This window comes from Canis lupus, chromosome 17 (genome assembly GCF_011100685.1).
Source record: "Canis lupus familiaris isolate Mischka breed German Shepherd chromosome 17, alternate assembly UU_Cfam_GSD_1.0, whole genome shotgun sequence".
Classification (NCBI taxonomy): Eukaryota; Metazoa; Chordata; class Mammalia; order Carnivora; family Canidae; genus Canis; species Canis lupus.
The window spans coordinates 37,144,775-37,168,354 of record NC_049238.1 but is presented as its reverse complement, the minus strand read 5'-3'; the positions used below and the strand labels follow the sequence as shown (position 1 = coordinate 37,168,354).

The window sequence follows — 23,580 nt, the reverse complement described above, 5'->3', positions numbered from 1 at the left end:
GACAAGCTTGCATTTTACTTAGAATTCCTATAACTATAACCTGATTTTTGGTTGGCTACATTTGAAATTCCCTGCAGCAAATCTTTTTTCCATTCTATGTCAAGGATGAGCCTGGACTAGCAGAGCAAAGAAAGGTCTAATTCCATGGGTGGGAGAGGGGAGAATAACTCCCAAAGGGGGCACAGCCTGAGCAAAGAATCAGGAGAAAGTTGGACACTTGGGGACAAAGAAAGGGAAACTAACACTGAACTAAATACTCTCACAAACACAATCTCATTTAATACTTCCAAAGCCCTATGAAGAATTGTTAGCCCAGTTTTACAGATGAGGCAACCAAAGCTCTAATAGTTAAGTAACTTGCCAAGGCCATGCAATAGGAGACACTGACATGAAATGTTATGCCTTATGCTTTTACTCACCCAATTTCTTCAGCCTGGAACATCCATTCTCCACTATCCAAACCTACCACTTCAAGTCACAGCTAAAATGCAGGCTCTGTAAAGTCTTCCATAATTCTCCATGTTAGCTTCAGCCTCTCCCTTCCCATCTGCCTGCTGTGCCTCTATTACAGGACTTCTTTTATTCTGCTTGCACTGTAGTCATCTGCACAGGTCTTCTCCACAAGTTTAGAGCTTATTAAGGGCAGGTGGAGTTCTTTGCCACCTCTTTCCCCATGGCTTCTGATACAACGCCTCACTGTGAAGCAGACTGCCAAGCTGGCTTCAGTAAGATTTCCTGCAACTCTGCTCTGTGGAAACTCCTGCTCTCCTCTGCCCCTACCTAGGTCCTGCTCCTGAGTCCAGGCTCTCTCAGCCTGCTCTTTCTCTCCCAGGGGAGCTATAGTGCCTTTGAGCAACTATGAAGGGGATATAATGATCTACAGAGGACTGCACTAAGATCTCATGGAGAGCACAGTAGAGAAGAGAAAGTTAAGATCACATCTCTTCCCTGGATGTTCATTTTTTTAATCAAAATACTGTAAAACTTGTCTAGCCTTTCTGACTCAGAAACTTAAACTCTGTTAAAGGTAACCAAGGCAAGGCCCCAGATGATCTCTCATCTCTATCAAGCCTGAGTCATCATCAATGGAGTAAAGTTGTTATTTCCTTCTGTCAGTGACTGTTATATATTTCTGTACTAGAAATGGAACTTGTTTCTTTTTTTTTTTTTTTTGGAACTTGTTTCTATTTATACTCAGTGACAAATCAAATCGGCCACTGAAGTAATGAAAAAGCATGTATCTGTTTCTAACGCAACTGTACATGTGACAGAGAAAGATCCTACAAAAGAATATTAAGGAATGAATACAGGATGAGCCTTATGTAACCAAACACAATACTTCAAGAGTATAGAAGTACCATGAAGCAGATATGGTTAGGTTCAGGGTAGTCATGAAGTGTGGGGTGAACAGCCATGGCTGCAAAAATCCCAACTGTCATCCAGTCCAATCTTTTACCTTCATAGATAAGGACAGCTCTGAGATGTATAGAAATGTTTTTAGGTCACACAACAATGGGTTAGGGTCAAAGCCAGATCCAAGTCTCTTGCCTTTTCAACCACACTGTGTACCACACTTGCCATTCCCTGTCCTGCGCCACAGTTGCTCTAACCAGGGGTCCATCCTCCCCAGTACCCAGGAATTCATACCAAAAGGAAGGAGAACAGAATCATGCACTGGGCATTGGACCTTTGCTGTTAATTATTTGCATCCATAAGTCAGCTTCACATCATAGTGAATGCTTATACTGATATTTAGAAAAAATGTTTTGAAAAACTATAAAATGCCATACAAATGTTAGATGTTTAATGTAATTATTATATGATTTCCACCTGGGATGTTAACAGTTTATTATTGGCCTTTTTATTTTCACAACTAAATATATCTTTATACCTGGGATCAGAATTTGGCCAAAATGAAAGCATCTGATTAGGTTTTTAATTCACTTGATTTGAAAATCATCTCTCAGAGAGTAGAGAATATGATAAGAGGAATACTAATCTAGACACAATTCTGTCTAAGAAGGAATTGATTATATGAAAGAAGAAATTTGAGATAAAGTGCATGTCACCTTGGAGTTTGTGATGGAGAAGGGAAAGATAGTTATACACAGTAGTAATCAGAATAGATTAGGTTATACTGCATAGTATACAGAATAGATTAGGTTAAACTCTGAAATCTCAGTGACGTCACACAAACATTTGTTTCTCAGGGCATCTGGGTGGCTCAGTCAATTAAGTGTCTGCTTTTGGCTCAGGACCCTGGGATTGAGCCCCACTTTGGGCTCCCTCTCTGCGGGAAGCCTGCTTTTCCCTCTCCCTCTGCCGGCCACTCCCCCTTCTTGTTCAATCTCTCTCTCTCTCTCTCTATCAAATAAATAAATAAAATCTTTTAAAATAAATAAAGATTTCTCACTCATGCAAAGATAAATGCAGATTGTTCTAGTCTCATACATCTGCAACCATACCTCATCCATTTGTAGCCATACCATCTGGAATACGTGACTTCCAAAATTGCTGCATCAGAGGAAGCTGGAGATGACGGAAGCATACAGTGGCCCTCAATTGCATAAGCCTAGAAGTATAACATATCACGTATCACTTCCTGCTCACGCTTTGGCCAGAAGGAACCATATATCCCTTACCCATGCAAGGGAGACTAGGAAATGAAGACAGACATTTATCAAGTAATCCTACAAATGGATTTTTGGTAAGGAGAATCTACCACATATACATTCCCTAGATTTCAGAGGAGCAAATATTGAAATGCTCAGAGTATCCCATTTGTATAAAAACAAAGCTATATATGCCTTAAAAAAGGAACAAATGAAAGAAAATACACCAAGGTAGTAATATTGAATACCTCTAGTTATTTGTTTGTGGATTTTATTTTCTTTTTATATTTTTTATATTTCCCTAGCAATATTTAATAATCATGTTTTAGAATCCAGAAAAGTAATCCAAGTTTTTTATTAATTGTGAAACAAGTTCAGACCAGAGACAACTATGATTCCATGAGGAAAATGACTCAAAAGAAACGGGAATTTCTCTAAAATGCTCTTCTGATTAGGCAATCACAATTAGCCAACAAGAAGAAAAATGAGAGACAGGTATAGACATGACTGTGGTCACACAGAACCTCCCTAATGAACTCTGATTTTAAGTGCATCTGTAAAAGACAGAAAGACAGTGTACCAAGGGAGAAGGCAAGGGAGTACACTTAAATTGATGAGCACTGAGAAATATATTGAATTGTAGAATCATTATATCATATACCTGAAACTAATATAACATGGTGTATTAGTTATACCTCAATAGAAAATTAAAAAAAAAAAAAAAAAAAAAAAGAATGGGTCTAAATGAAACTTGAAATCAACTCAGGGGGCAGCCCAGGTGGCTCAGTGGTTTAGCGCCTGCCTTCAGCCCAGGGCATGATCCTGGAGACCGGGAATCGAGTCCCACATTGGGCTCCTTGCATGGAGCCTGTTTCTCCCTCTGCCTGTGTCTCTGCCTCTCTCTCTCTCATGAATAAATAAATAAAATCTTTTTAAATTTTTTTAAAAGAATAAAGAAAAGGAAGAGGTTATACTAAGAAAAAGAGCCCAGTAGTTTCTTGAGTCTTAGGCTCTGGTATCTGAATCCCATTTCAGCAATTTGGTAACCTCAAAATCTTAGACAGATTGGTTAATCTCCCTGGACTTTGACTTCCTCTTCTATAAAATGTGATAAGAATACCTACCTCACAAGGTTGATGAGAAGATTAAATGAGAAAATGTATTATAACACCTGGAAGACTATGTTAGATCCTTTCCTCCTTCCCACTAACCGTCACAGAATTTAAAAGCAGGTTACAATTAAATAGGATGAGATGAGACAAAAGGCTCAATTGTCTCTGTATGTAATGGTTTATGCACACTTCATTCCTCTGAAGAGGACTTCTACAACCTGAAAACAAATAATTACATCCCCTGAAAAATTCATAGTGAAGAGTTATGTTTACTTTTTCATTCAAGCAATGCTGTAGATCCAACTACATGCAATGATTTTAAAGTTGGTTCCAAAGATCTTCTCTTGTCTTCATGGTACAATGGCAAGAGTATGGCTAAAGTCTGTATCCAGACTCCACCACTGACCATGCACTTAACTACATTGACCACCTCCATCCTTTTCCTGTATGTCACAGAACAAAATGAGATTTCATTGATGGAGGAGGAGAGAGGGAGGGGGGATATTTCAAATCATTTCTTTTTTCATCTTTTCTTTTAAACAACAACAACAAAAAAAATCCTAGAATCAATGACAGGGTGTTTGAGGCTGACAAGACCTTCAAAAATGATCTCTTTCAGCCCCATCACATGGCATTTGGTGGAGGCAAGAGACTTGAGCACCTAAATGCACTAGAAAGTCAAGATTGGACTTGGAACAGAAACCCGAAGTTAGAGGGCTGGCTCTGCCACTTTTGTGACAACCATCCACTTAACCTCTTCAAGGCCCCTCAGATGTGAAAAGAGATAGCAACTACCTCTGTGGGTTAAGTGTGGAGCCAGTGAGACAATACAAGTGAGAGCTCTTTGTGAAGTATAAAGCAGTTTTCAAATGAAAAGCACCACCATGATTCTTTATACCTACAACTTCCAGGCTAATAAAGTGTATCCACTTACCTACCAAAATATATCATCTCATCTTGTATCTAATTTGGTGAATCCTGAAAGAAAAATGCTTATGTCTAACAAAAACTCTGGCACAGAATAAGTACACAATAAACTTTTTTTTTCTATATGATCTGGTGGAAATTGACTAACAGTTACTGAAGCCTCCTCAGAGTCAAGAGATGGGTATTTGAACCCCCAAGGACCTCCTGGGCTCCAACAGAGCTCTACCTAGCATGTTTCTCTCTCCATTCCCTAGGTAGAGATGGTCTAGTGATGAGACTTACTTACAAGTCAGTATAGGTACATACATACAGAAAAGTAGGTTCCCCCAAAGTGAGAACTCCCACTCTCTAAACCTCATCCATGTTGTTCCCTTTAAAAGCCAATTTTCAAAAAGGTCATATGAAGGAAAAAGTTTAGTGAAATCTCAGCCTAAGTTGGCTATCTAGAAAAAATTCCAACTGTCCTTGAGAAAGTCAATAACCATATTTGGGGAATTCCAATTCTCTACATGAGGGACATAGGCCAGGATGGGTGTAACCACTAAAGGTAGGACCAAGGATGTTTTCCTGGATTACCAAACAGGTGCTATACATTCCTTCCAGGAACTAAATATCTTCAGGGTTTCAAGGGAGGCCTTCACCTGAAAATGTCCTCCTTGTTAAAATTTTCAAAGCAATGTTTTCATAAGAACTATATATTCTTCAGTGAAGTAAGGTGTTACAATAATGACTATATAGGTTCCCAAGTGACAGAAGCTATCATTAGCATTGTTATTATTTTTGTTTAGTTGCATCTCCATAGCAGCCCACATTCATAGTGTAGTTTGCAATTATTTCTTGGTAATAGCCCTCACAAGATCTCCAGGATGCAGAAGGAACAACCAGGATTAATATCTGTATTGCCTGAAGGAGAACCACAGACATAGAAAATTGGCTACCATCACCATTCAAACAAGGATCCTTCCAGAGACACGCAAGATCTGTCCCAATCTGGTCCTAAATTTACATTGCCTACATCTAGGATACATTATTTCTGTGGCTCTTGTTTATAACTATTGTGACCAGGTCTATGAACAAGAGGATCTGGACTGGCTAATAGCATCAGAATCAGAGATTTTGCACTTAGGCTAGACCTTAAAGAACATCTAACCAACCCCTACTTGTTGTTTTTGTTTTTGTTTTTTAATTTTTATTTATTTATGATAATCACAGAGAGAGAGAGAGAGAGAGAGAGAGAGAGGCAGCGACATAGGCAGAGGGAGAAGCAGGCTCCATGCACCGGGAGCCTGACGTGGGATTCGATCCCGGGTCTCCAGGATCACACCCTGGGCCAAAGGCAGGCGCTAAACCGCTGCACCACCCAGGGATCCCCCTACTTGCTGTTAAATAAGACTAGAGAAAATACTCTACCCAACTCACACAGCCACTTTACTCCCAGTTCTGAGCAGTTTTGCCTTTTTATACCATGTTACACTGCAGTGCCTCACCTTTCTCTCTTTACCTTTTTATTCCTCTCCTCTACCCTCTTTTTCCATCCATTTTCTTTATCTAACATTTACATGGCTTAGCAGCACCTGAGTGGCTCAGTTGGCTAGGCATCTGCCTTTGGCTCAAGTCATGATCCCAGGGTTTTGGGATGGAGTCCTGCATCAGTCACCCTGCTCAGAGGGGAGTCTGCTTCTCCTCCCTCTGCCATTTATGCTCCCTGGATATCTCTGTCAAATAAATAAGTAAAATCTTTTTAAAAATTTTTTTCTTTTTACATGGCTTAAAGTCCAATCAGGAAACCTTCAACATTTATCTGCCAAGAGTCTGACGTGGTACCACCTGAACTGGGCCAGCCTCAAGATGCCAATAAAATCTTTGATAATAACAGCCAGGCAACACTGATGTAGTGCCTATATAAAAGTCCCTCCCCTTCCCTCAACCTCTATTCTCAAATCCAGCTACCAGCTTTTGGCCAGGGCTTGCCCATATTTCCCTGAGTCTGCAGCTATCCTCACACACCTTAGGTTTATTCTAGAAAAGACCAGACTTCCTTTGGGTCCTGATAGAGAGCCACTTTGCTATAACATGGCCAGAGCAGAGAGTTCTCTCCTAAAGCCCTGTCACTTCTGTAGGAAATGGGTTAACAATATTCAGAGGAGTAAGAGGACTAAGACTTCTTATAGTTATCATTTCTCTCCCCTACCCTGCCCTAACCAGGAGGTTGTCTCCCCATTCTCAGAGTGATTTATGCCTATTCAAGCAAATCTCCCTCTTCAGAAAAGATAGATCATCTTCCCTCATAGCCAATCCTTTACTGCCAGGGGCTGCCAAGCATTCCATCAATCCATACTCAGTGCTGGGGTACAAAAAACAAATTAAGCTAAAACATAAACTACAGTTCCTAAGTTCCTGTCTAATTCCAACCACCTAGAATTCTGATTTTAGGAGTTCTCTCTTCCTCGCCACCACTATGTTTTTAGAAACTTAAATTTCCTGTCCTTCTTCCCTTTTTCTAAGACTACATGTTTATAATTGTTTAGAGCAAAGCCAGATAAATGAGCCAAGTTAGGAAGTCCTGGAATCTCTGTAAACAACACTATTATCAAGTATGTAATCTGTCGTTATTTGGCCAGTTTCCAGTTAAAGGAAGATAAAAAAAAAAAAAATACAATTCTTCCCTGTAAATTCCCCTGTGACGCACACAGACCACGCCTACTCCAAGAAGACAAAAGGCGAAGTAGTCTGACTAGGGCTAAGTATCCAGGCAGAGAGGGAGTCGCTTCATTGTCTCCTGAGTCAGCAAAGGTATTGTCCTGATCACATCTCTGACTTTTAAAATATATTTTGCTTTTCTCCTTGGCCATTGTCTCTCAAACTGCCTTCTCTGAAGTTCAAGCCTTTTCCTTCCTTTCTTGTCTGTGCCTGGTTTGGTGTGTGAGTTATAATCACGGTCAGATTTCAGAAAATAATTCTTTCTACTGATGAGGAACTGAGGAACAGAAGAACTGGTTTCATATAAAGGCATTGTGGGTGCAGCCGAGCCTTCCCTTGGAAGGAGGCTCTACTACCAAAATTACTAAGAGAAAACTAGAAATTTCCAAATCTGTCTCTCTCTTACATCTATGTAAGGCAAATACCTCATTCTTGTAGGTTTTTTCTTTAATTTATCCAGGCATTCATTGGATGCCTACTGTGTACAATGCACTGGGTTGAGCACATAGAGAATATCAAAGCTTTAAAAGAAGTTTGCAATCTAGGAGAGGAGGCAGATACATATGCAGATAACACAAGGGAGTGCAAAGAAGAATGGGGAAAATGCTGAGTGTGGGCTAAGTCATTCATTAAGCTTCTCAAGAAGCACAAAGCAGTGGTGATTCCGCTTGCAGGTATTTGGTTCAGTGGCTGGCTAAGCTGACAGCCACTCATGTTCTCTGTTGCAGAAATCAAGATGGCCAAAGTTCCTGACCTCTTTGAAGACCTGAAGAACTGTTACAGGTAGGAAATCAGTTCTATCTCTTGCAATTTAATGAGGAGATCAAGGTACATGATAATCTACCTAGTATTACAGTAACTAGCATGGAGCCAGACTGGCAGAAGCATAAATAGAGATGTGTCCTACCTCTGAAGTCAGGACAGATTCAGCAAAGATCCAGAAAGAGTAAGCTTCTAGCATGCTACACTGAGATGACACTGACAGGGAGATAGCCATTTTAGAAAAAATTATTTTTTTTGAAAAACTATTTTTACTGTCTCCTAAGAACTAATGAATTTCAACATCTACTTAGACACAGCCTCAGTCAGGTTCACATGCTCTGATATTGTAACGGGTTTTAATGGACTGTCAGAGAGAGAAATCATTCTCAGGAAAACTTCTGGATCTCAGTCTGGAATAGGTAATGGCTCCATAGCAATTTGAGCATGTGAATGCACACACACAGTCAAAACTCATTCAGACATAAGGGTAAATGAATAAAATGTTAAATTATAGGATACTTTAAACAAACAAGGTATTCCCATTATCTATTAGTATATACTAACACAAACCAAGCTATCAAAATGTTGCCTGGATAGTTCCCAAGTGTACATTATTACATCTGTTTAAGTGAATACATGAAAGTAGTGTATAACACATGACCTACTTGGTTAACATTATTTAAAAATTTTAATGCTTCAAAAGCATTTTCCTCTTGAGGAGGTTAACATTTTTCCTTGAAATTCAACTACAACCCTTCAATTTGTTAGCCAAGCCCCATTTTTAGAGATAAAGCACAGGTACAGTTCAGTGACAATTACTGATGATTACTAATTCCAAATTAGTGAGGCACAATTACAGCACATATGTATGTATACGTATAGAAATCCTTAATTTTCAAAGATGGCAGTAATGACCGTGTGTGTTACCAAAGCTAATGTGGTCATTAAAACAACTGCAGAGATGTAACAAACAGAATTACATTCTCATTATCTTGTTTGACAGTGAAAATGAAGAATACAGTTCTGAAATTGACCATCTCTCTCTGAATCAGGTAAGTAAATGACTGCAATTCTTATGGGGTTACTATTCTTATGCAGTATTTTCTCTACCAGGAGAAAACAGCAATAGCTTGAATCCTAGAAGCTTTTGTTTCGCCCTCACTAGAGGTTCAGAGACAAATATTTCTTCATTATAAGTGAGACCAACTGCCTCTCTACACTAATTGTTGATGACATTCTCCATGCTCAACAGATTTTCCAAGGGAAAGGTGGGAGGGGAGGAGAAAAAGAGGACGAGGGAAGGAGGGAAGGAGAGAGGGAAAGGGGAGAAGATTGATGGAATAGAGATCCTTTTCACTAAATCTATTAGATAAAACTTCTGCTGAAAGTGATCTCTTCCTATGACCACATATAGCCCTTCAGTTTCTATTTTCCTTCCTCATAGAAATCCTTCTATGATATGAGCTGTGACCCACTTCATGAGGACTGCATGTCTCTGAGTACCTCTGAAATCTCAAAGACATCCCAGCTTACCTTCAAGGAAAATGTGGTAGTGGTGGCAGCCAATGGGAAGATTCTAAAGAAGAGACGGTTGAGTTTAAGTCAATTCATCACCGATGATGACCTGGAAGACATTGCCAATGACACAGAAGAAGGTAAGAGGTCAAGTACAAATAATATCTTTGTTTTCCATTCTTAAGCAAACAGAGCTAGCAGAAAATAAAACCTAGAATAAGAGTAATAAGGGGGCAACCAGACATCAGTCTAGTAACCACAAGGAAGGAAAATTAATTTTTGTCCTTCTCCAGTGGGAAGAGAGCAGCAGTGAGTAGCCTGAGCCTACAGAATACTTCCTCATGGGTGCATTTTGTGGCCATATTGTAAAGGTCATGTGCCTTTTATCCTTGTGACAGAAAGCAGTTACATACTACTCATAAGCTATGTTTCTCCAGATAATAACTATGCTCCTTTGTAAGTTACTTAACCTTTCTATACTTCAGTTTCCTCTACTGTAAAATGGAGATAATCAGGGCCCCACTTGTGAAGATGAAATGAATCTATACTTGCAAGCTCCTGGACTAGAATGATGCCTGGAACATAAATACCCAATAAACATTAGATTTTGTTATTCCTCCTTATCTTCCTCCTCCTACTACTACTCCCATTACTACTACTACCTTTCTTACTACTACCAACATTGCTAATTTATTACTGGCTATATTATCCCTACACTTCACAACAATCTAATATTCTCATTTTACATAGGAGGAAACTAAAACTAAGCTCAGTTAGAGAAGTCACATAGTGTATAAGCAGAAGAGGTTTAAACCAAATTCAGTTCTGATTTTAACAGTCAGGATTATTCTCCCATGCTTCTACTGTATAAGCCTCTACATGAAACATAAATAGGTTTTAAATAATAGCTTTTTTTAAAGATTTTATTTATTTATTCATGAGAGACACAGAGAGAGAGGCAGAGACACAGGCAGAGGGAGAAGCAGGCTCCATACAGGGAGCCTGATGTGGGACTCGATCCCGGGTCTCCAGGATCACGCCCTGGGCCAAAGGCGGCGCTAAACCACTGAGCCACCCGGGCTGCCCAATAATAGCTTTTTAAAGTAACAGGTAAACACTGATACACAGTCACCTAGAAAATAGGAAGATGAAAGAAAATGCAAAAGAAAATAAAAATTATTCATACTACCACTAAGAGTTTGCCACTGCCAGCACTATGGTATGTCCTTAAAGTCTTTTCCATGCACATACACACATATAAACAAATATTATGAGGATTATATTATATACAATCTTATATTCAGCTTTTTTTCACTTAGCAATATACCAAGGGCATTCTAGAGTACCAATTTTTCAACATTATAAATATATAACAATTAATATCCATATTATATCCTTATTTTTATCACTATTTCCTTAGAATAGATTCCTAGTCATAAAATTACTCAGAACCATGAGGATTTGTGAAGTTGTTGATTTATACCACTGTTCAGAAAGAGGGGTAGACATTTAGACTTATATCCTCAGTAACAAATATAAGTCTTAATATATTCATTTTTTTCCTTAGAGTGTATTCATCTGAAAAATGTAGATGTGAATGTTAGCAGTCTTCCTGTTTTCTTAGAAACCTCCAAACAACCAAAATGAGAATATTTAACAAATAATCTTTTTTTAAAAAATTACTGCCTAAGGAATTGAAGTTTAAAAAGAAATAAGTAGCCACAAAGATAATCCTAGAAACTATTTCTGCTGACTGGGTAACTTCACTTCTTTCTCAATTTTTTCACCCGGATTGAAATATTCCTAATGTCCCTTCCATAGCTAATTTTGATACTTGTATTAGAGCAGATATATTACCTGTGTTTGTTCATAGACATTAATCTGAGCTTGTGATAATGGTTTTAGTAATCATGAAGCCCAGATCAGTAGCATACAACTTCCATAACAATGAAAAATACAACTATATAAGGATCATCAAATCCCAATTCATCCTGAATGACAACCTCAATCAAAGTATAGTTCGACAAACAGGAGGAAATTACCTCATGACTGCTGCATTACAGAATTTGGATGATGCAGGTAAATGTACAGCTCTGTCATTCTCCCATCCTCTTATTTCTGTATTTCTTTCTAACTTTTTGCTTTCAAAATATAAACCTCTCTAGATTCCTAGCTTTGCACAATTCTTAGGATGGCTATTTGTCGAATCTCTTATAATTACATTAGTGGGATAAGACCCTTCAACTTGTAAGCTCATGCGTTTATAATAACCTAAAATGGAGGGGTTTAGGGAAGCTGATACACTCATGTTGCTAGTTGCTAGTGCTGGTGAAAACTAGTTGCTTTCCTTAGAGAACAGTGCTTAATAAGAACTATATGATTATTTATTCCTAGGAACCAGGAGTTCCATTTTTGGGGTATGCACCAAAGAAATAACCTCATTGGGAAAAATTATATATACAAAGATATTTGCAGTATAGTTACTGCAGTAGGATGCAGTATAGTTCAGTATAATTACTGAATTGGATGAAGCACAACATCCCCAGTAAAATCCTAGGCAAGGATGGGAGCTTCAGCCAAATCAGGAAGCTATACAAGAGAGAAGTTTCCTATCTTTGAGAGCACCGAATATAAAGCTTTCTGATGAAGTAGCTCCTTTGATTCTCTCAGACACTCTTATCTTTGGTTTTAAAGATGAAGAAACTGACTCTCAGGAATATTAAATGACTTATTCAAATTTACCCAGAAGCCAATAGGAGCAATCATTCCCCATTAGAAAGCCTGCTGCTCAAACCTACAAGTATCATCAAACTGAAAAGAATCATCATCTTTGATAACACAGTTGTGAAGCAAAACACCCAATAAGCTGACAATATGTTCTGGAGGATGAAATTTAGTATCCAAGAAATTTTGTCACACAAATCCAATCTTCATGGTGTATGTATTTTAGCTTCAGGACATGCCCTCAGTATACAAAATTATTTTCAGAACTCCAAAGAGACTACTTTGCAAAAAACAAACAGGGCTTTTTCTGATTGGACATACTTCAGATAATATGCTTTCTACTCCTTGACATTTACAAATTATTTTGTGCTGTATTTTCCTACTTAATATAATTTCACATAATTTCCTCACGTATTGAAATAGCATACATATTTGCCATTTTTTTAAAGATTTTATTCATTTGAAAGAGAGAGAACAAGTGATGGGGAGGGGCAGAGGGAGAGAAAGAGAAAAGCAAATTCCCTGCTGAGCAGAAAGCTCCATGAGGGGCTCAATCCCAGGACCTAGAGATCATGACCTGAGCAGAAGGCAGACACTTAACTAACTGAGCCACCCAGGCATTTTAATGGCACTAGAATATTCAATCATGTTGCTATTTGGGTGCCTTGGGTTTGCTCTAAGTAACTATACTGCAAATATCTTTGTATATATAATTTTTCCCTATGAGGTTATTTCTTTGGAGCATACCCCAAAAACGGAACTCCTGGTTCCTAGGAATAAATAATCATATAGTTCTTATTAAGCACTGTTCTCTAAGGAAAGCAACTAGTTTTCACTAGCACTAGCAACATGAGTATATCAGCTTCCCTAAACCCCTCCATTTTAGGTTATTATAAACTCATGAGCTCATAAGTTGAAGGGTCTTATCCCACTAATGTAATTATAAGAGATTCAACAAATAGCCAGCCCCCAGGCATTCATTCAACACAGAAAATTCTAAAGACATTAACCAAGTATTTACCTGCCTAGTAAATGTAGCAGACATTGTGAAGGATACAAAGATGTGTGGAATTCCATTCTGGTGTTTACACCATAGTTGGAGACCTAACTACAAACACACATACACACAATCTACATAACACTTGATTTCATTCAAATAACAATGGATTTACTTCCTTTTTGACTTTTCTCTTTGCCAGTGAAGTTTGACATGGGAGCTTACACATCAGAAGATTCTAAACTTCCTGTGACTCTAAGAATATCAAAAACTCGACTCTTTGTGAGTGCCCAAAATGAAGATGAACCTGTATTGCTAAAGGTCAGTGGTTCTCAGTCTCCAATTTACCTTCATTTACATCCCATGTTTGTGAATGATTCCAATAGGCAGATACCCCTAGCAGGGTGGCACAGTCCTTTTCCCTTCCTAACACAGTTTCTACCTGCCCACCTGCCCCCGCATGCTACTTCTCACCTATCCCCAGAGGCACTTCTAGGCAGGATCTATGAGAAAGTAAAATGGAGGTGGCAAGAGTGAATAAAAGGTAAATTGCCTTCTTCCTTCTTTTTCCTTACCCTGCCTGACCCTAGTCACCTTCCAACCCAGGGCATCCATCTTACTAACATCTACCATCTGACCTATGTGATGGTAGACATTAGGACAATGGGGCCTTCTTCCAAAAAACTCAAATAAGCCAACTAGGAGCAGAGAGTGTTAATCACTTGTCAATGGGCACAAAGCAAAAAAAAAAAAACGAGCCAAGACTCAAACCCTGGCCTTTTGACTCTATTACCTCTCTCTTCATTGGTGTCAGCATTATCCCTCATCCCAGCCCCATCTCCACTACCACCTTCCCCTCAAACATATAGACACCTAAACACACCCACTGTAGCTTTAGATGCTCACTCCACTGATAAATAGGTGACTCTTATTTAGTAAATGTATAATGCAAACCCCCAAATCCAACCAGGATTTTTGTAGGTGCATGTATTTCTCTACCTGGATCAACTGAGGTAAAAGTAATCTCTACAGACTAGGGCAGTAGCTCCATTCATGAATTCATTCAACAGGCATTATTTATTGAGAGCCTTCTATTTTTCAAACATAGTGCCAACAACTATGTAGACCATGGTAAGCCAAAGTCCCTAGCCTTATAGAACTTGGTCTTCTTGAGGACACAGACAGTAGACAAGCCAAACAACTAGCAAAAAATACAAGATGCCATAAAGCAAATGAACAGGGTGCTGAGATAAAGAAAAATGGGAGAGTGCTCTTTACATACAGTGGCAAGAGCAGAGCTCCCTGTGAAATGGGATCTGATGATAGGAAGGAGCATGACATGGAAGGGGATGAGTGAGGGTTAGCATTCCAAACAGAGGGATCTGAGCATATCTAGGACCTAGAGCTTCAAGAGTTTAAAGCCAGCTTCAGAAATCAGAAGGAACACTCTAGAACCAGGGCACTGTAAGAAGGAGGAAAGATAAGCAGAGGCTATTGTTTGCAGAGCCTTGCATTTAGGTTTCCTTTGAGGTACAATGAAAAACCATGAAAGGGTTTCAAACAGGGAAGTGTCCTGACTTCACTTATATTTTCTAAAATGGAGAATAGGTTGGCAGGAAGACATTGGAGAAAGCACAGAGCTCAATTAGGAGATAATAATAATAGTCATGGGAGTTGGGGTAGTGAGACAGATCGAAATAAGTAGACAGAACTGGTGATGTTTTAGAGATAGAACCAACAGGGTGTGAAGAAAATACATTTACTGAGTTGGGAAAAAACTAGGAGAGGAATGGGTTTGTGAAATAAATTTTTGTTGACATTAAAAACCCCAGGAACCCTTAAGAAGTTTCTCTAAATTAAAAAGAACACAGTAGAAGCATCTCAAGTTGAAATTTGAATTTCACTTTTCCATTAAAGTATTGTTATTCCATTCATACTCTCAAGAATAATACAGCCTAAAGAGATCACAATTGTCAAAAATTATATTGAGAAGAGCCAGTTGCTGATATACCTGGAAGTGTATGTGTGTGTTTGGGATTTTTTAAAACTTTTAATTGCTGGCTTAAACATGGAGATAAACATCTCTAATAATAAATTATTTTCCCAAAGATATGATCTGCACACTTAGAGGTCAAAATGTTTAGAGGTCTCAATTGCTAATGCTCAGATTTTATGCAAAATGTCTTATCCTCATGTTGAAGGCAGGACAAGAACAGTGTCTTACTCTACCTGCCAGGATACAGTGAGACACTAGTGTCATTGGCAATCTTCATGACTAATTTGGATTTCTCTCCAGTTAAGTAAGGAAATTAACTATTATGTGTAGACTGGGCCACACATCTAATAGTCATGTAATAAATGCTTGCTGAATGAACAAATGAATGAAGAATCTATATCATTATATTTCAGAGTCAGAGTCCTAAAGAGCTATATTTCTCACAAAGTCCAGATGTCAAGGGATTGCATTTCAGTTCTTTGTCTAGAATCTTGTTCTCTAACATACCTCTGCTGTCCTTATCATAGGAGATGCCTGAGACACCCAAAACTATCAGAGATGAGACAAACCTTCTTTTCTTTTGGGAGCGTCATGGCAGTAAGCACTACTTCAAATCAGTTGCCCAGCCCAAGTTGTTCATTGCCACACAGGAACGAAAACTGGTGCACATGGCAAGAGGGCAACCCTCTATCACTGACTTTCGGTTACTGGAAACCCAGCCTTGACTCTGGAGTCTATAACTTGTGATGTGTTGACAGTCCACGTGTACTATGTACATGGAGGAGTCCAATCCTTTACTCATAGTCACTTGCTGAGAATGTGCTGAGCCTTTGTAATTCCAAATGAATGTTTACTCTCTTTGTAAGAGAGTGAGCAAGGTCTAATGGAACCGACACTAACATATAATATTGTTTGTTATTTAAAGAACACCCTATACTTTGCAAACTACCAATTAGTTTCATTATTACTCTTGATAACAATCTTGGGAAGACCAGGGCTACTGACTATGGCTACTGAAAAGATTCTACCCATATTACAGATGGGTTAAGTAACTGAGGCATTAGAAAACTAAATATGCACAACAGGAGTTGGAATGAGAAGTCATAGGCCCAGAATTTCGTTCTAACAGCTTGCCTTTAAGTTGCTGATGGACTCCTAATCAAATACTGTAAGTTTCTGGGACCTCAGTTTGATCATCTTCAAAATGGAAGGGAAGATATCCTTTCTGCTTCAACAGAATTTTATGCCAATCAGTGAGATCAGTCTAGTAAAATGCTTCTTGAATGAAATACTGAGCCTCAAGAAAGGAAAGCATGAATATATATTTTTACTATTTATGTATACATATATATTTTTAAATATACTTAAGCTAAAAAAAATAAATATATATATATTTAAGGTAATTATAACATATTATTATATTTATGTCAATTCCTTGCATTCTCTGTTACTGGTCGTCCTTAACAATAGTAAAGAGTGTTTTTTAGGCTAAATGAGTTTGATTTAGTAACACTAAGGCACTTTGGTCTGAGTTCTGCTTTTTGTAGTACCTAGAAGCCCTATAATTGTGATAATAAATTATATTAATACGTTGTGCTGATAATTAACCAATCTTTCACTCTTCTACTTTTAAATTGCTTAAGCATTCTTGTTTCATTCAATTTCACCTGCTATCAAGTTTTACTAGCTAAAATGGGATAAACAACTTTGGTAACTATGAGACAACTGTAAATCTAAACTTTCTTCTCTGGAATGTAAACAATGTTCCAAGGTTCTAAAAGTTGTGATCAAACTACAGTATTATATTACTAACAACAATAACAATTAATACATTATTATAAGTCATAATAAAACTTACTAAAAGAAGTAAATCTGACACACATGTATTGTCTTAATCATTAATGTGTGGTAATTAGGAACAAATTATAAAACCTCACATAAATAACTGTAATTAGTGTTACTTTAGAAAACCAAAACAAGGTTGTATGGTTTTTCTCTATCCTTTATTAGCTTGCCAATATGCATAAATGATATTAAGAATAAGGGGAGGGCACCTGGGTGGCTCAGTCAGTTAAGCATCTGCCTTTGGCTTGGGTCATGATCCCAGAGTCCTAGGATCAAGTCCTGTGTTGGGCTCCCTACTCAGCAGGGGAATCTGCCTCTCCTTCTCCCTTTCCCCCTGCTTGTGATCTCTCTCTCTCTCACTCTCTCTCAAATAAATAAATAAATAAATAGTTTTTTAAAAGGAGGGGGGCACCTGGATGGCTCAGTGATTAAGCATCTACCCGTGGCTCAGGTTGTGATCCAGGGTTCTGGGATTCAATCCCACACAAGGCTACCTTCAAGGAGCCTGCTTCTCCCTCTGCCTATATCTCTGCCTCTCTCTATGTGTCCCTTATAAATAAATAAATAAATAAATAAATAAATAAATAAATAAATATCTCTAAAAAAAAAGAATGAGAGGATCCTAGGTGGCTCAGTTGGTTGAGCATCTGACTCTTGATTTAGGCTCAGGTCATGATCTCAGGGTGGTGAGTTCTGGTACCACAGCAGGCTCCCTGCTCAGGAGGGAGATTCTCAGGAGAAGAAATGGGTAGGAAATATCAGAAAGGGAAACAGAACATGGAAGACTCCTAACTCTGGGAAACGAACTAGGGGTGGTGGAAGGGGAGGAGGGCGGGGGGTGGGAGTGACTGGGTGGCGGGCACTGAGGGGGGCACTTGACAGGATGAGCACTGGGTGTTATTCTGTATGTTGGCAAATTGAACCCCAATAAAAAATAAATTTATTATTTAATTTAAAAAAAAAGGAGGGAGATTCTCTCCCTCTGCCCCTCCCCTCACCTCCTTCTTTCTCTCTCTCTCAAATAAAAATAAATAAATCTTTCTTTAAAAAAGAACGATAATATTTCCAGGTTCGTGTAAAGCTTCCATTACACATATGCAACACTTGTGTTCATATAGCCATACAAACTCATATAGAACCACATTAAAAACTAATGGATCCATTTGAAAAGCATGGATACAAGATATGTTGAATTAGAAAAAGTGAGAGTCAGGGAATCTTGAAATTAGATATGGGAAATAATGAGGAAGGTGTAGTCCAAAGTGACTCTCAATTTAGCCATACAAACACATATAGAACTACATTAAAAACTAATGGATCCATTTGAAAAGCATGGATACAAGATATGTTGAATTAGGAAAAGTGAGAGTCAGGGAATCTTGAAATTAGATATGGGAAATAATGAGGAAGGTGTAGTCCAAAGTGACTCTCAATTTCCTGGTACTAGAGAATGAGTGAACAGTGGTTCCTTACTCAGTATTTTTGGTAGAAATATGGAGTTCTCAGTTCCAGGGTGAAGTATAAGGAGTACCATTTTAGCCATAATTCAAGCTACTGGCAAGACACCCAAATGAAGATGTACAATGGACAGATAATAATGTGTCTGGAACTCAGGAGAAAAGTTAGAACTAGATAGTAGATTTGGAAGACATCAGCAAGTTTATAGCAGGTAAAATCCTAAAGTGACATCAGAGAAAGAAAAGAAGAGAAGCATATGGTGAACAATGTTGGTTGTACATTTAACTGCCAAACCCTCCATCTTCCTTACCAACAGAATCTTGATTTCATTCAGAAGAAAATGTGTTGACCTAAAGAACAAATTAAGTTGATCTAAGCCAATCATGTCCATTCTATCCTCACATTACTGAGTCATGTTGAGGAAATCCCATCTAATCGAAATGTCAATCTTCTGGAGAGAACTTCCGGGAAAGATTTTCTACTCTGATAAAAGATAGAAGAAAGTCCTTTTCTTCCATCCTTCCTGCATGAGACAGGTTCTATGAGGATGTGAAGTTTGGAACTATGGTAGCCAACTTGCAACCTTCACAAAGACATACTGAAGAAGACAGATGGCAGGAGAAAAAGCCAGAATCTATGATGACACTGTTGCACTAACTGCCTACTCACTGCCAGACATAAAACAAAACAAAACAAAACAAAACAAAACAAAAACAAGAAACATTATTGTGGTTTTAAGCCATTGTCATCTGGTTTCCTATTACTTACAACCAAACTCAGCCTAACTTACATAGGGCACCACGGGGAGAAACAAACAAACAAAAAAAGGAAAAAGTCTGATCTGTTTGTTTCACCTGGCTCCTTCTAGCTGCCATAACTTTCCCTCAGTCTCCATACCCAAGTCTGGCTACAGTAAAACTAGTATCTTGATACTTTAAGAAATTGAGAAGTACAGAGCACTGAGCAAGCAATACCAATTCAAGAAAACCTTAAAAGTATAATAGCCGGCTCAGTTTTTAATAGTGAAATATTAAATTGTTCTAGAAATAGCCTAAAAATGTTATTCTATATATTTTCTAGTCCAAATTCTCCCACTGTCTAATCGGTAAGAAGGTCACCACAATGAAATCCAACAGTCTCAGCACTGAACTTGTTGGAGTCTGTTTCTTTTATTACAGTCTTATATATCAGTTTCCAAATTGATGAGAGAAAGCCAAAATTCCACCTTTTTAAGTCTAAGCTACAAAAACAAAAAGCCAAAAAATATTTCCCCAACCCACCTCCCACTGTAATCCTTATGACACTTAAAAACACTTAAATTTGAACTTTCTTGAGTGATGGAAATAGGTGGGATAGCAATAATTATTGTGGTAGATGTAAAATATGCTTGTATATCTATACTTATTCCTTGATTGGGTTTTATGACTATATACCTTTGTCACAATTGCCCTCCTGAATCTTGACCAGTGTTGGTTTATCAATACCTTTCATAAAATTTTTGCCAAGAACTGAGTATAGTACTCAAGATATAGTCAGACGAGCACAGACTAGACGTGGCATCTTGTCCTTCCTATTTTAGATGCCATCTAGGTTTCGCTAAGAAGTAACATTAGCTCTTCGAAAGCAAGTGATTCAGTGTTTGTAGGCAATTAACACCTATGGGTTCTGAATCTAATTTCAAAATTTTAAATGTATTTCTGTAAATCTATTCTTGTTAATTTGGCCCCAGTTCTTTCTAGATCATTCCAGACTCCAGTTTCTTTTTTTTTTTTAAATAGTAAGATTTTATTTATTCATTCATGAAAGACATAGAGAGAGAGAGAGGCAGAGACATAGGCAAAGGGAGAAGCAGGCTCCATGCAGGAAGCCCAATGTGGGACTCGATCCCAGGACTCCAGGATTACGCCCTGAGCTGAAGACAGATGCTCAACCACTGAGCCACGCAGGCGTCCCCAGACTCCCAATTTCTATTTTATATATATTGGCTCTTCCATTTTAGCTTTGTGACATCTGTAATTTGGTGTGCATGTTTTTGTTTATAGTATTTTGGAGACCATAAAGAATAGGTCATAAACATTTTTACAGTGTGATCCTGTTTTTATTTAAAATACTTACAACATTATCCTTTGATGGACACTTAGATTGTTTCCATATCCTGGCTATAGTAAATAATGCTACAATAAATGTAGAAATGCAGATTATCTCTTTGATATCTTGTTTTCATTTCCTTTGGATATATGTCTAGAGGTGAAAGTCCTGGATCATTTGGTAGTTTTATTTTTAGTTTTTTGAGGAACCTCCATAATGTTTTCTATAGAGGCCGCAGCAATTTACATTCCCATCAACACTGTACAAGGATTCCCTTTCCTCCATATCCTTGCCAGTATTTGTTTTCTCTTGTCTTTTTGATGACAACCACACTAACAGGTCTGAGGTTATACACTCTGATCCTATTGTAAATGGAATTGTTTTCTTAATTTATCTTAATGATAGTTCATTTTTAGTGTATAGAAATGCAACTGATATACATATAGATAGATATAGATATATAGATAAAGATTTATTTAAAAGATCTTATTTATTTATTCATGAGAGAGAGGGAGAGGCAGAGACACAGGCAGAGGGAGAAGCAGGCTCCATGCAGGAAGCCCGACGTGGGACTCGATCCCCGGGGTCTCCAGGATCACGCCCTGGGCTGAAGGCGGTGCTAAATCCCTGAGCCACCCAGGCATTCCTATATATTGATTTTTTTTTATGCTGCAAATTTACTGAATTCATCTACTGTTTCTAATAGTTTTTTTGGTTGAGTCTTTAGAGTTTTCTATATATATTATCATATCATCTGAAAAGAGAGACAATTTTATTTCTTCCTTTCTGACATTCTAAATGTACTTCGTGCCACTGGACTGTACGCTTAAAACTGGTTAAAATGGTAACTTCTGTTACGTATATTTTAACCAGCTAGAAACAATAAGAGCAGCCCCCCTGCAGTACTAAGAACTTAGAGCTTTTAGATTCATGAGAACCTTCACATGTAAAGCTAATATACTGGAGAGGCGCCCCGAATTCATCAGATTTGGGGTTTACCTTGTGTTTTCAGAGCTCCTGTGAACCTTGGGGGCTGAGGTGTGAGGCGGCCCTGCCTATGCGGCCGAGCAGGTTCCAGGAACGACTCCACAACCCGCCGCCCACCGCGCCCGAGAAGGCACCAGCCGGATTCGGGGCGGACACCGGCTGCCGCCCCGCAGCCGCCTTTAAAGCCGGGGAGATGCACAGTCTTCCAATCAAAGGGCCCCGGCGAGAGCTCCGAAGACAGAGCCAATCGCAAGACGCCCATTCCCTCTTGTCCCGCCCTCCCCTGCTTCCTACTGGCGGGTTTCAAACCCACAGGAGCCAATCAGAGCGAGCAGACGCGTTATGCCCCAGCCGTAGCTGCAGGCGCGGGCTTTGAAAAAAAAAACTGTCGCGGAGCCGTCATGGTGCCACCGGGGCCATCCGCAGCCGCCCGTGAGTATGACCAGGAGTCCCTGCGTCTTGCAGGCGCTCCAGCAAGGGCGGGGAAGAAGGGAGGCCACCCAGTCAGTTCTTTCTGCGGGAGGTGGCCGTCCGCTCGCGTGCCTGCCTCAGTCTCCCCCTGGGCGTTTTCCAGTCCAGGGGACGCTGACGCGAGCCCAGACGCCGGCCCTGGTAGAGGAGAGTAGATGCGGGGCCAGATGCCTCACAGGCATCCTCCCCGTAATTCCTGCAGCCGCTCTGCAAAGAGATGTCGTTGTCACCTCGTTTAGGTGGAAAACCTGATACCCTCCCTTGCTCCGGTCGCACATCCAGAAGAAAGCCATGCGCTCTTGCCACCCAGATTTGGCTACAGGCAGAGCCTGGGTGTGGTCATTTGTGCTGCGGCCTGAACTTTGACAGCTGCTTAGAGGCGGGGTCTGACCCTAACTGGGGGCACTGGAAGTTGATGGTTAAATCTGCACCAAGAACTGAGGGTCCTGGGTTCCCTGACCAGCTAAATGTACAGGGAGCCTTTAGCTTGCCTTTCAAAATACAATTCAGATGCCAACCACCTCCCAAATGCACTCAGCGTTTTGATAGTTTCAGTAACTCATAATACCTGTTGACTGTCTGCTAGGATCTGGGCATTGTTCTAGGCCTTTTACATAATAGCACTTAGAAACGGGCGTTTCTTTCTTTCTTTTCTTTTTTTTTTTTTTTTTTTTTTAAGATTTTATTTATTTGACAGAGACATGGAGATAGACAGGGAGAGCACAAGCAGGGGGAGCAGCAGGCAGAGGGACAGGGAGAAGCAGGCTCCCTCCTGCAGGGAGCCCAACACCTGGCTGATCCCAGGACTCTGAGATCATGACCTGAGCCGAAGGCAGACATTTAACCAACTGAGGCACCCCAAGATGGAAATTTCTGTCTCCATTTTATAGGTTCAGCAGCAGCGAGGTTTGCTAACTTGCTAGAAACCACAGCGTTGGGATTCCAGCTGGGTGTCTTAGCACCTGATCTCTATACTGCCTGGCAAAGGGTAAAATGCATAATCCTCAAAGCTGTCTCCTAGGAATGCATCAGAGCCAGATATTAAAACACACAGCACCTCAGTTTAGGTGAAATTAAGAATAGTTTTGCACCTCTATTATCTTTTTGTGTGTGTGTGTCCATTATTGACTTTAGACTTTTCCAACCACCTATTCTTCATTTTAGACTTTTCCAACCACCTATTCTTCTCTCTCAGTTCCTGCCTCCGAACTCCTGTAATTTTCTTTGACCCTTTCTTATGGTACCCAGGTTTTGCCTTATATTGTAATTATTCTTGTGTTTATTTTATCTCCCCTAGTAAATTGAAACTTTCTGAAGACAGAAATACTGCATTTTCATCCCCTCACAAATGCCTTGCTTAGAAAGTTACCATGTAATAGATGTTTG

General features: G+C 39.2%; 2 protein-coding genes and 1 long non-coding RNA gene across 7 annotated transcripts in view; 2 read left to right on the top strand and 1 right to left on the bottom strand.

Moving 5' to 3' along the window:
- The window catches only part of LOC119869713, a 59,700-nt gene extending 37,793 nt beyond the window's left edge, over positions 1-21,907 (bottom strand). The window contains exons 1-3 of the long non-coding RNA XR_005372430.1: positions 21,736-21,907; positions 9,647-9,737; positions 2,466-2,572 (exon numbers count right to left, since the gene is read on the bottom strand). This is a non-coding gene — a long non-coding RNA (uncharacterized LOC119869713). The remainder of the gene's footprint in view (positions 1-2,465; positions 2,573-9,646; positions 9,738-21,735) is intronic.
- IL1A (interleukin 1 alpha) lies at positions 7,365-16,229 on the top strand. The gene is made up of 7 exons (NM_001003157.2): positions 7,365-7,444; positions 8,080-8,134; positions 9,117-9,165; positions 9,558-9,768; positions 11,534-11,707; positions 13,552-13,670; positions 15,873-16,229. Exons 2-7 carry the CDS (start codon positions 8,088-8,090, stop codon positions 16,068-16,070), a joined length of 798 nt encoding a protein of 265 aa, NP_001003157.2. The 5' UTR covers positions 7,365-7,444; positions 8,080-8,087; the 3' UTR covers positions 16,071-16,229.
- A 113-nt stretch (positions 21,908-22,020) lies between the features above and the next one.
- CKAP2L (cytoskeleton associated protein 2 like) overlaps positions 22,021-23,580 on the top strand; it is a 31,810-nt gene continuing 30,250 nt past the window's right edge. For 2 of the 5 annotated variants that reach the window (XM_038561483.1, XM_038561481.1), the window contains exon 1: positions 22,021-22,155. In XM_038561483.1, coding sequence (XP_038417411.1) covers positions 22,125-22,155 — 31 coding nt within the window. In that variant the 5' untranslated portion in view covers positions 22,021-22,124. The remainder of the gene's footprint in view (positions 22,156-23,580) is intronic. The other 3 variants (XM_038561484.1, XM_038561485.1, XM_038561482.1) reach the window with 3 other exon arrangements.